We start from the raw sequence: 11,456 nt of genomic DNA on the forward strand, positions 1-11,456 counted from the left end.
CGAGCCAGAATTATGGAAGTTTGCATCAATTCGAACCGGATGTCAACAGGTAGCGCGAAGGAGAAGGAGACCTGCTTTCACGTTTCACTGCACCGTTAGCTTCGTGTGCAATGAGAACACCAGACCCATCCGAATCGTCATTGTCTTCAGGTTTCGCACTGACAGAAGTGAAGTGTTGTTTTGCTTCCTGGACCCATTCTGCGATTCTAAAGCGCCCATGTGTTTGGAAGTGTTGGACGAGACAGAATGTAAGGTATGCCATCGCGCCGAATGTGGTGATGACGGAAGAGAAGAGTAATAGTCCTCCTAGTACCGAAAGGAGAACCATGGCTGCGGGAAGGTCAGCGACTCGTCGTAACTTGGGAATGATGTACGTACTGAACACAATTTCAAATGCGACGGCAGCCGCTAATGCGAACGCAAGAGCAATGGACATGCAGCTGCAAACTGCGAAGATGGACAGGCCTCTGAAATCTCATTGAATGTTGTCATGCCGCGAACAAGCACTTAACGCACATGAACGACAGTACCGGCAGGATACTCATAACAGCGAAGAGGGCCAGAGTGATCGTAACCCATATCTGATAAAAAGATTGAATCCTACTCATGAGATCTCCCGAATGTACGACGCACCATCGTCAACGGCTGACCCTGGAAGTATCTGGAGATTTTGTCTAATGCCGGACGCGCATACTTGCGCTCGATACTGTCCAAAAACTTTATCAGTCACGGTGGAAGCTAGAAATGACAGTGAAACGCGACTTACATATCAGTGTATGCTTGGACGACAATAGTGCTCCCTTCGAGGTAAGAAGCAAGCTCATCCAAGCCCGCAGTTAACGATTCTACGCCAGTACTTGGATTATCGTCCATGTCCTTATATCTGTTACTGATTCCTGACGCTGTGGAACCGGACCAATTGCAAGGACTGAGGCGTTACTGCTAGTGGTAGTCAAAATAAGCACCAGCTCCTGAATAGCGACTTATGAACCACGTGTCTGATTGCACCCGGTCCCAAACGTCCGAGTCCGAGTCTTGCAGATTTGCACTCGGTCTAATCTTGCAGCCCAACACCATGAGCGGGCGAAAACTCAATCCCCAAGAGCAAAAGCTCCATCAAGCTGCGCTTTCCAGTACTGACAAGGTGAGTTCGACTCTCCCTACAATTCATAAGTACCACACTGATCGTATCCCCGATCATCATCAGGTATTAACATCAAAAGAAGCTGAAAAGATCATCTCAGATGTGTCCGCACGCACTGCAGCAGTCAACTTCCTTCTGGGAGCTGTGAGAGCTTCCACGCGATGCAACTTTCTACGATCCTGACAGGCAAATCAGGGCATGCTCAAAGTCCTGTCCAACGCAGCAGGCGTCATCTCCTTCCGAGCTGTAATGAAAAAGGAGATAGAAGTGTGTGTATTATATTTCCATTGTGCTTCCACTGAGAGCCACCTGATGTGCAGATCGCAGGAAAAAAGATATGAGCGGTGAAGAAGCTATGGTGCTCGGTCATATTCAAGCTTCAGCAAACGAAGGTGAGTTGCCACGTGTCGAACCAAATGGCAAGACTTATCTTATTTCCTGTAATGCACAGGAATATGGACCAAGCACCTAAAAGCCAAAACGGAGCTGCACCAAACTGTCATCGATAGATGCCTCAAATCACTCGTTCAGAAGCAGCTCGTGAAGGTTATCAAAGCTGTCAGGGTGCGTTCTACCATTCAAATTTCTCTGTGAATTTCCTCATATGCTTGCACTGTGCTACGATAGCACCCAACCCGCAAGATCTACATGCTCGCGCACCTTAAACCTTCAGTCGAGCTTACGGGTGGGCCATGGTACACCGACAACGAACTCGATACAGAATTCATCAAGCTCCTCTCAACCGCATGTCTGCATTACATTCGTGACCGTGTACGTCTCTTTCCTTCTCCTATAATTCAAACTCACAGTATCCTTCTCCGGCAGTCCTTTCCCAAACAAAACATCAAAACATCTTCCCTGAACGAATACAGACTCTACTCCGTTAGCGCTGCGCCCTCCTACCCATCTGTCCAGCAAATACAGCATTTTTTGAGTAAGAGCAAGATAACAGAGACGCAGTTGGGCGCCGAGCATGTCGAGATGCTTTTGAGAGTGTTGGAGTTGGATGGGGAGATTGAGAAGGTTAGTTGCTTGCTTCATTTCATCGCTTTCGTTGTCTGATGATTGGTTGGTCGGTTTATAGTTACCTGCATTCACAGCATCTGCTTGGGATGCAGTCGACACTGACAATTCGGTTTCCGAATCTGGCTCAGACTCGGATTCAGATGCGGACTCGGACTCAGACTCGAACTCAGACTCAGACGTAGTCACTCGCACAAAGGGTAAGCGCAGCTTATCCAAAAAGAAGAACAAAAGCAAAACAAGAACTATCACACGAAAGCGGCGGCTTACGGAGGTAAACAGTTCTAGCGACAGTGACGAGTCTGAGTCTGAGGGACAGCAGAAACGTAAGAGGAAACGAAGGAAGGAAGAGAGTGACGAGGAAGAGGAGGAGCGCAAAAACAAAAACAAACGGAAGAGGCGGGGACAAGAGGGTGAGAGCGGCAGCGAGGATCCTCATTCAAAATCCAAATCGAAGTCGAAGTCGAAGTCGATGAAAACGAAGACAATGAAGCCATCCACAAGTTCAAAACGCATCAAATTTGAATCTTCGGATGCAGATGACAATGTCGACATCGGAGGAGCCTTCGTCTACCGAGCTGTCCGCCAAGAACGAGTAGCGCTGGGATGGTCCCAAGCTCCATGCGGTAGATGTTCAGTATTCGACTTCTGTCGCGACAAGGGGCCAACGAACCCACAAGAGTGCGTGTATTACGCCGAATGGCTGAAGGGGCTCCAGGGGGTATGAAAAAGGAGCAGGAGGTTTGACAATTTTCATTTCTTGTGTTGTTTTTTATTTGTTACAATGACAATAAGTTATACTTATTTATCGGCATCAATTTTTTCAGTCGGAGGACGACCATCTACAGAAAATCACATCCCTTTTCGCTGTGTTCTGCTATGCGTAGCCTGCATGGCGTAATCGGCACTACTGCTCTAATCGATGGGTAGCCTGGACTGGCCCAAGCTGTATGGATATTGATCCAGCATCGTCTACTCGCAAGGCCGACCTTGCGATAAAGCTCTGTCCCTCCCGCAACCCTGTCTGCCCAACCGTACACTGCCCTTATGGTAGGTCATGAGTACTGATGCGTCTGGCTGACCCTACAGGGGTTCAGCTGCAGCGTCGTGTTGATCATTTACTGCCAACATTCACATAGGCTCTGGCAGTACTAGTAGTAGTCCTAAACAGAACGAGAGGGTACGAGCGATAGTAGGGGTAGCGACTCGGACAGCCCCGGACCCCCTGCCGAGAGCTTCCGCAGGTTCGAAACCGCTACAAGCCTCCGTCTGGCACAGCCAGACCTTATCCCGTCGGTACCTGCGGCAGGTGCTGAGGAAGTGGTCAGACTCGAAGGCGGTCGCTTCTAACATGGGCTTGGCTACCCTGTCAGTTCGCTAACTCTTTTTGGTCGTCACCTACTTCTTGGTTTTTGGCACATCGATTTGTTAGTTGCCCGTGAAAAGGATTTCTGCTATCCTTAGGCTGTCGTGCAGTCACATAATTCGAATACAATGGCTTCCAGCTTGATGAACCAATTTAGGTTTTGTAGGATGGAATGAGCCAGCTTCACAAGCCGTCGTAGCACAATGGTAGTGCGTTGCCTTCCTAAGGCAAAGGTTGCGGGTTCGATCCCCGTCGTCGGTAGTCGGTGAACTACGAGCGGTTAATTTTTGTTCGTCAGGACTGGACTCTGGTGTCAGTCGTCTTTGACATTGCCGCCCGTTGTTTTTCTTTTAAACCTTGTTGGTAGAGTGCAAGCATTCGACTAAACATCATTGCGTGATAACAATCTCACGGTTTAGCTTACACTGGTACTACCTGATTACTTTGAATATTCCACTGTCACTTCAACGCTTTCGGACACTGCACCAAGCTTCAGCTATTTCAGGAAGAGCAAAGTTGCATTCTGGTTGCATTACTCGGAGTGTCAGGTGAGTAGTCCGGGTCCCCTTTGTAGACTCGCATCTACTAGCATGTAACTAACAGTGTACTGAATGTATAAACAGGTATAGTCGGGCAGGATGATTCCTATCTGTGAGTTCCATCTTCATCCTCTCATTCCCCAGTCATGTCCTTTATAGTGCAGGACTTCTCCTGGAGAAGAGTCCATGGTATAATTCGTTGTTCTTCCAGCTTCAACACCGGTTGTCAGATGTCTAGTAGAGTCTATCTACGCAGACCAACATGAACGTACATACAACGTGACATGGCTGATACTCTCCGGCCTCCAACACAATTCAAACACTACTAGATGCCACCAACCTCGTCTACACTCTTGCCCAAGTCCTCCGAAATCCTCCTCGCATCCCGTATGGCGTCACCAAGCTCTACGCATATTGGATTACGGTAAACTACCATGAGGCATACGACACGTATGTTGGAGCGGTGTATCCGCAACTGTGTGCCTGCGTGCCGCTAGATGGCAAAGTGATGAAGTGCGACAAAGGAAGACACTGAGTGGCTGACTAAGCGAAGGTGCCCCTAAGCCGGATCTTTGTTCAACCATAAATCCGAGGCGAGGGAGGACATCATGCGTGCCAATAACCCCACCCCTGATGATTCTGTCCTCGCCACGGGTGGTCGGGAAAAACTTGCCCTGTGAACAGGGCCTTTGCAATTACGATAAGGTACCCTTCCTCAGGCACAAGCACGCATACTTGGTGCATAGTATCGCCGGTTCTGGATTTGTGGAAGGAACTGGTCACTACCACAGGTCCAGCTGTTTTATTTGTCTTTGTGGTTGCCTTCTCTTTACCCGGACCGTGCGGCTAGCAATGTCCCTGCCTCTGGCAGCGGTTTCATGTATATCTACGATGCCTACATATCTGCCAACAAAGCGATTTTTGAGCCTGGACACCAGAATTACGACCTCTAGGACGCTGCGCTACGCTCCTTTTGTCGCCACCTAAGCTTAGGGAATTATGACGTGCAGGTTCTGGACTCGGACATATATATCGTTCCTGAAGCGACTTCGCCGCACTAGCCAACAAAGGATACACACCTGTTCTCTCAGTGCCCACACGCCCCTGGTTAAGGGCCTGCAGTGCTTACGAAGGAAGTCGATCTTCTCCAGGCAAGTATAAGGGTCATTTACTGGGCGCAAGCGTTGCTAGGAGAGTATTATATTCGGGGTACATAAAGTAGGGTATACATTTCAGTCCATAAATTGAAAGAAGCACAAAAAAGTCCATTGTCGAACATGGGGCGCAAGAGACAGCAAGACGACAAAGCTTGAGACAACAGGAGAAACAGTCTTCCACGACTGAACACAAGAAATGAAAGGGGTGAAATCGGAAGGATAGATGTGCGAAGCCATGCACTAGTTTTTCATCCTGCGGCGCCTTGACGCAGCACAGGGATTTTCAAATTTTCTTGGACAAGGGTCGAAAGGGCAAGGAGGGAGGGAAACAGGGACCCATGCCAAAGGATGCCGAGGTCGAAGAAGGGGGAGACGTAAAACGAGCGACCTGACGAGAAAAAAAACAGCAACTACCCTCAAGAAAACTCACAACTCAACACCAAAACAGGCAGCGAACGGGGATGAGAAAAAGTGAATAACAAATAACGCCCCGGGCCAAATGTGGAAGACGGTATCCAGCTGAAGTCATGTCGCGCTTGATGAACTAGTAGCACCATGCGCCAAGGACGAATTAGGATGTGAAAGAAAGAGAATATTGAGATGGTTTTGCAGACAAGAAAACAGGGAAGAAAGCAGGTGGCAGAGATGAAGCAGGGTATATGAAGCACCAGTTGCAGATTCGAGGGATCCAAAGGGGAATATGGCCTAACCAGGGGCAGCAGAAGGGTCCAGCATGCAGATAACAACCAGCAGAAAAAAACAGGGAAGGGCCTCGAGGGTACGGCGACAGAACCTAGGCAGTGAGGTCAAGGGTCTTACGTTCATCTCCGACCATCACATGAGCACTAGGAATAGGATGCCAAAGGCGACTAATCCATCGCTTGAAGCCTGAACTTCGAGACGGGGAGCCAATTACTTTCGGTGACAAATGCGTAGGAGATGCGACAAGGGTCGCGTTAGGTGACGGAGTAGCGGATGGAGGCGATGGGGTGATGCGCAAATTTTTTCGCCCCGGACGAGGCCTCTCGGCTTGGTCGATACGGCGGATGAACGACTCGAGGCTTCGCACGGGAACTGGACCGGAATAATTGTCACATGGCTGAGGTTGTGGAACACATTCTTCGCCCAAAAGTGCATTACGACGCAGGAAATGGCGCAACGACCAATTCGATGAAGCACGCGAGATTTCAGCAGCCCCAGAAGCCCAATTAGCACGTGTTTCGTCATCATTCACCAACGTAATCCCAGTCGTTGTACAAGCAGGACGAGAGGCTTGATGCTCCCTCTTTTCCGGTGCCGGTGGGCGGGAGAAGAGCTTGGCAGCGATTTTCTGAAGAGCTTGAATGCCATTCTTAGCCTTGATTCTCCACAAGGCTTGAGCGCGGTGACGCTCGCGCTTCAACACTGGGGAAATGAAATTGAAATTGGGCAGCGGGTCGTTCGATGGTTCACACTGGCCAAGCGACATGGGAACCGTGGATGGAGTGTCTTTCTCTTTGACCACTGGAGTGCAAAGCAGAGGGAGGGTTCGTTTCTCGACTTTCTTCCAGTCACTACAACCATTTCAGCACAGGGATCGAATGATCAGAGTGGACTCTTACATCGACGCAAAAAATGGGTGATTAAGCATAGCCTCATACAAAGGCCTACTTGTGACCTCCTTCTGAAGCATCTATGCGAACGTCAACGACGTTGAATAAACGAACACAGACTGAGACGTACATTACGTAGGAGATCCTGGGCCTCAGAATGGAAATCTCTAACGAGGAAAGGCTCAAACCCAACAATGCCATCGGCTATGTGAAGACCGTCAACTGTGGCCCAAGGAGTCTAAACCGAAGTAAGCGATGATCCAACAAATGATGCAGGACTTGCCTTTCCAGCAAGCATCTCGTACAACATGACACCGACCGCCCAAAAGTCGATCGCGAAACCATACTTGGCACCCAGTATAAGTTCAGGCGCCATGTACTCTGCAGTACCGCAGAGTGAACTCGCGAGGTAGGGTGCTTGTGATAGGCTGGTGAACGTTCCTGTGGGGTTGTAGGGAGAAAACGATTTCGGATCGTCGAGTGTGAAGACCTTTGCTAAACCTAGATCTGCGATAACGAGATGACCACGGGAGTCGATAAGGATATTTGATGGTTTGATATCCCTGTGGATCACTCCTTGACAGTGAAGATGATAAACACCAACAAGCTAACTTGGTCAGAAGGCAGATCACAACCATAATAAGAACACTCACAAGTTCTGCTGTGTAAAACCTTGCTTGTTCGACTGGAAGAATCCGGCGCGGATAGGTGCGAATAACGTCATGGAGATCGCCTCCTGAATAGAACGCCTGTCATAGAGCGTAAGCCAATCCAACTACGCATGTGTAATCACTCACAAGAGCTAGATAGAGGCACTGTGCGTCCTGAAAGCCTGCCTCGACTTGCATACAATGAGCATCACCTATGACCCGCTTCAGGGCATCCAGCTCAACTCGAAATTGCTGGAGGTCGCATAAAGCAGCGCCTTGCTTCCTGATGACCTTCAACGCCATTGTCTTGTTCGTAATCTTGTCTTCGACACGGTAAACAACACCGTTTGCGCCAGCACCGAGCCTTGCATGGATAATGAAGTCACTGAGGCTTGTTTCATTCTTGAAATGGGATCGCGGTACAACTTCGTTGACGGGGCCCGTCGAGTCGTTGAAAACTGTTGTGCCCAACATATTCTGGTTGGATGGTACCATGCGATTAGTAGCATGGATAGGGCTCAAGATGTCCATTGCCTGTGGCACTCCGTAAATAAGCACCGCTGGACATCATAAAATCTTACATACTTTGTGGTCTCTGGCAAAGAATGCCTCAATGAAGTCCAAAACAAATACCCTTCTCCTGATGTCGAGCACGTCCGGGTCGTGGTACGCATTGTCAAGGCCTTTGATCACCTCAGTCTCTCCCACGGCAGAATACATGGAAGTCGGGACAGGCGGAAGGATACCAGTTGCAGAGATCATGATGCTTGCGCTAGAGGGCCATGCGACGATGGCGACAGCGTGACCGCTAGACGGTGCAGGAGTAAAAACAGGCACGTCATACTTGGGCGCTGGGACGCGGTTGACCTTATTGAAGGCAAAGGAGTTCTTGGTCGACTTGATGCTATTCCATACCTTGGACAGGGACTTGGCCTTGGAAGCCTCATAATGGATGGTGATAACAAATATAAAGGATGCTTACTGGCTTCGCGATCAGGCACTCGCCCGCTCGTCCTTCGTAGAACAGTTGAAGAGCAACCATGTTGAATGCTTGATGTGAATAAAGAGCGTCAAATGTAGAGAGAACGTCGGGAATGCAATTGATAGGGAAGATGGCGGATGAAGAACTTCATCGACAGAAGGCGGTCTTTTATTCATATCTGCCCCAGGCTGAATTGCAATGAGTACCTTCGGAAGTAACGGTCAAACAAGTAATTTGGATTCAGACTGGTTGGCTGGACTGGAAGTTGCTTGATAGCATAAAAGAAAGACGGGTTCCAGAAACTCACCACAGCGATCTATGATGTCATTAGAGACGCGTGTAGGACCAGTTTAATATATGCATTCGTGCTCTGGCCTAGCCGAGTATCCTACAACGATATTGAAACTCCAATGCAGATCAGGGAGAGTTAGTATAGTTGCATGTTCAGTCAGAATTGTCCTTGTACCTCGAAGATTTTGTCAACATTCCTGGGATACCACCAAAGGATGGAATAACTTGGAAGACTGCCAAAGCATTATCTGAATCATATCGCGTCAATACGTGCACAAAAAACGACTGCTCGGTTGAGAATGATCAGTAGAAGAATTTTGAGAGATGACTTGCCTGCTTGCCAGGCTGCTACCACTGCCAGTGAGTACGTAGATCGTGCATCATGATATACCAAACGTGGCTCCGACACTTGGCAATGCAAGACTGTTAAACTCATTTGTTTTACAACCCTGATGCTGACGGCAGAGATAATAAATAGCACTTTGACAACCTGTCTAGCTTCCGCAGGAGAAACTAGCGTAACGTCGTAATGATGTTCAACGTTGTCCGAGACTCTGAGTTCAATCCGACCCTAAGTTAACAATCTGCTTACATAATCATATAAACTTTTTTTGCTGTCGCAAGTCTCACTAGGCCCACAGCTTGTTCTCGAGTGAAAAGTCCTCAGCGATGGCGACACTAGTTACGCTGCCTTCCCTGCCTCCAACCTGGTCCCCACCCTCGGAACCAGCCTCCTCCATCTCTCGTGAGTCTATCTTGTGATTATTTCACTTGATAACATATTCTCATTCACACAGCTCTTGTCCAGCGTAGGCTCATTCCTGCGGGTGCAGCCTACCTGGCTCACATAAAACGCACACTTAACAACTTTACCTTCGATGAGTATGACAAACAGCTTGAAGAGGAGCAGAAGCGCCTCGAGTTGCTTAACGCCGATGGCCTGAATGGGGAGGACGACCTTGGCGTCGGAGATGAGGAAGAATCCCCTGAACTCCTTCTGCTTGACGCAAAGGAGTGGAAGGTATGCATATCGGGTCTTGTTTGCTACGATCTAAACTCTATCATTTGCAGAAACAAGACCATTATCAGGTCCTCGGATTGTCACACCTGCGATACAAGGCGACGCCCGAGCAAATAAAGATTGCCCGTATGTGGCGATGTTAGCATCCTCGGACCTTCTGACATATCGCGACTCCACAGATCGTAAGAAAGTTCTAAAACATCATCCAGACAAGAAAGCCGGTGCATCGCATACCACGAACGATGATGCGTTCTTCAAGTGCATACAAAAAGCAAATGAGGTTCTCACGAATCCTGAGCGGAGGCGGCAATTCGATTCTGTCGACCCCGTCTGCCTATCCCTAGAAGTGGAAGATCCTTCTGCCTCTGACTTCAAAGGCCAAGAAAAAGACACTGCGCTTTTTTTTAGAACATTTGCACCTATCTTCGAGAGGGAGGCACGATTCAGCAAGAAAACGCCCGTTCCAATGTTAGGCGAGAATGACGACTCAAAAGAGAGCGTCCATGCCTTCTATGATTTCTGGTACAACTTTGACAGTTGGCGATCATTTGAATATCTAGACAAGGAGGTGAATGAAGGTAGCGATAAGTAAGTGATAAGATGCACGAGGCCGTGTCATTTCAGCTTATGCACTTCTCCCGCAGCCGTGATGATAAAAGGTACACCGAGAAAAAGAACAAATCTGAGCGCGCTCGTCGAAAGAAAGAGGATATCACTCGTTTGCGCAATCTCGTGGACCTTACTCTTGGTTTTGATCCTCGAATCAAGCGGATCAAACAGGAAGAAAAGGAGGCTCGGGAGGCGAAGAAGAAAACCAAAGGCGGAATGAACGCTGCTGAACAGAAGGCCAAAGCAGAAGAAGATAAGCGTAAGGCTGAGGAAGAGGCTCAGAGAAAGGAGGAAGAAGAGAAGGTAGCACGGGCAGAGGCCAAAAAAGCAAAAATTGCGGCAGCAAATGCAGCTAAAAAGGCAAGAAGACAACAGCGCGCCGCGGACACCGATGAGGCTGCGCCATCGTAAAATTATCCAGCTAGTTTTTTTCATCCTGATACCACGCGCCTTGATACTCTCACCCGCTGCGGAATGTCATAAGTATTGAGACCGCATTTGCATTTCGGAAATTCTGGATGTAAAGAACCAACACGCTTCGAAGATGTGATACACCTATATGTACCTGTAAATGGGAGTTTAGGGAGTGAAAAGAAGGTAATATCCGATGGGTCAAATTGCGGGTGTCAGTTTTCTATCCCAGCTCGCCGCCACTCCCCTGACACGCGCCCAAAGCACAACAAAGAGAAACATTACTAGAAGGCAAATAGAACCATCGCGAGGATGGCAGATTGTGATAGATTGCAAACTCGCGGACAGGGTGACAGTGACGTTAACGTGAGTGAAGTATCAGACCATCGTCTCGGTCCGCGACGAAGTTTCATGAGGAGTAAGATGATCAAGTTGAGATTGACATTGGAGACCGCCGATCAGAATTGATGAAGGTTGGCTCGCGTATCACCGAGCCGTGTTGAACAGGCTGATACGATACTGTAAAGTGTGGATGGATATCAGAACATAGAAGCTTATGGAAACTTGGGGTCTGCCATATGGAGACCACGCGCTCGATTACAAGTGTTCCAGGAGATTATTCTTGGGAGATATGATGCTGCCGGCTCCAACTTGAAGGTGAGATGTGAAAA

The 11,456-nt window shown here is 48.7% G+C and overlaps 4 protein-coding genes and 1 non-coding gene across 5 annotated transcripts; 3 read left to right on the forward strand and 2 right to left on the reverse strand.

Moving 5' to 3' along the window:
- Window positions 1-25: 25 nt before the first annotated feature.
- On the reverse strand, window positions 26-873 carry EDB93DRAFT_1245215 (uncharacterized protein; the record flags this gene model as incomplete). Its single annotated transcript, XM_041452291.1, has 5 exons — window positions 26-330; window positions 379-467; window positions 517-581; window positions 634-706; window positions 767-873. 5 exons carry the CDS (start codon window positions 871-873, stop codon window positions 26-28), a joined length of 639 nt encoding a protein of 212 aa, XP_041313156.1.
- A 143-nt stretch (window positions 874-1,016) lies between these two features.
- EDB93DRAFT_287869 (RNA polymerase Rpc34 subunit-domain-containing protein) lies at window positions 1,017-3,096 on the forward strand. Its single transcript, XM_041455977.1, has 8 exons — window positions 1,017-1,144; window positions 1,208-1,288; window positions 1,340-1,413; window positions 1,472-1,536; window positions 1,596-1,708; window positions 1,772-1,915; window positions 1,970-2,167; window positions 2,229-3,096. Exons 1-8 carry the CDS (start codon window positions 1,076-1,078, stop codon window positions 2,892-2,894), a joined length of 1,410 nt encoding a protein of 469 aa, XP_041313157.1. The 5' UTR covers window positions 1,017-1,075; the 3' UTR covers window positions 2,895-3,096.
- A 626-nt stretch (window positions 3,097-3,722) lies between these two features.
- EDB93DRAFT_t6 lies at window positions 3,723-3,794 on the forward strand. Its single transcript has one exon. It is a non-coding gene; the product is annotated as a tRNA-Arg (tRNA).
- A 2,228-nt stretch (window positions 3,795-6,022) lies between these two features.
- Window positions 6,023-8,513, reverse strand: EDB93DRAFT_1245217 (kinase-like domain-containing protein; the record flags this gene model as incomplete). Its single annotated transcript, XM_041452292.1, has 8 exons — window positions 6,023-6,782; window positions 6,831-6,901; window positions 6,952-7,059; window positions 7,087-7,428; window positions 7,475-7,570; window positions 7,619-8,005; window positions 8,057-8,404; window positions 8,454-8,513. 8 exons carry the CDS (start codon window positions 8,511-8,513, stop codon window positions 6,023-6,025), a joined length of 2,172 nt encoding a protein of 723 aa, XP_041313158.1.
- An 847-nt stretch (window positions 8,514-9,360) lies between these two features.
- On the forward strand, window positions 9,361-10,883 carry EDB93DRAFT_288033 (uncharacterized protein). The gene is made up of 5 exons (XM_041455978.1): window positions 9,361-9,489; window positions 9,542-9,765; window positions 9,816-9,891; window positions 9,945-10,353; window positions 10,410-10,883. The coding sequence occupies exons 1-5, from the start codon at window positions 9,414-9,416 to the stop codon at window positions 10,783-10,785; spliced, it is 1,161 nt and encodes a 386-aa protein (XP_041313159.1). The 5' UTR covers window positions 9,361-9,413; the 3' UTR covers window positions 10,786-10,883.
- The last annotated feature ends 573 nt before the right edge of the window (window positions 10,884-11,456 follow it).

The sequence above is a fragment of the Suillus bovinus genome (assembly GCF_016758785.1).
Source record: "Suillus bovinus strain UH-Sbo-P2 chromosome Unknown EDB93scaffold_2, whole genome shotgun sequence".
In the NCBI taxonomy this organism is placed as follows: domain Eukaryota; kingdom Fungi; phylum Basidiomycota; class Agaricomycetes; order Boletales; family Suillaceae; genus Suillus; species Suillus bovinus.

What these genes read in the sequence shown, in the direction of transcription:
- EDB93DRAFT_287869 (XM_041455977.1), top strand. Translation starts at nt 1,076, where the DNA reads ATGAGCGGGCGAAAACTCAATCCCCAAGAGCAAAAGCTCCATCAAGCT. An exon ending in CGCTTTCCAGTACTGACAAG is followed by an intron (nt 1,145 to 1,207) that starts GTGAGTTCGACT and finishes GATCATCATCAG; the next exon opens with GTATTAACATCAAAAGAAGC. An exon ending in TGGATGGGGAGATTGAGAAG is followed by an intron (nt 2,168 to 2,228) that starts GTTAGTTGCTTG and finishes GTCGGTTTATAG; the next exon opens with TTACCTGCATTCACAGCATC.
- EDB93DRAFT_288033 (XM_041455978.1), top strand. Translation starts at nt 9,414, where the DNA reads ATGGCGACACTAGTTACGCTGCCTTCCCTGCCTCCAACCTGGTCCCCA. An exon ending in ACCAGCCTCCTCCATCTCTC is followed by an intron (nt 9,490 to 9,541) that starts GTGAGTCTATCT and finishes TCATTCACACAG; the next exon opens with CTCTTGTCCAGCGTAGGCTC. An exon ending in CGAGCAAATAAAGATTGCCC is followed by an intron (nt 9,892 to 9,944) that starts GTATGTGGCGAT and finishes GCGACTCCACAG; the next exon opens with ATCGTAAGAAAGTTCTAAAA.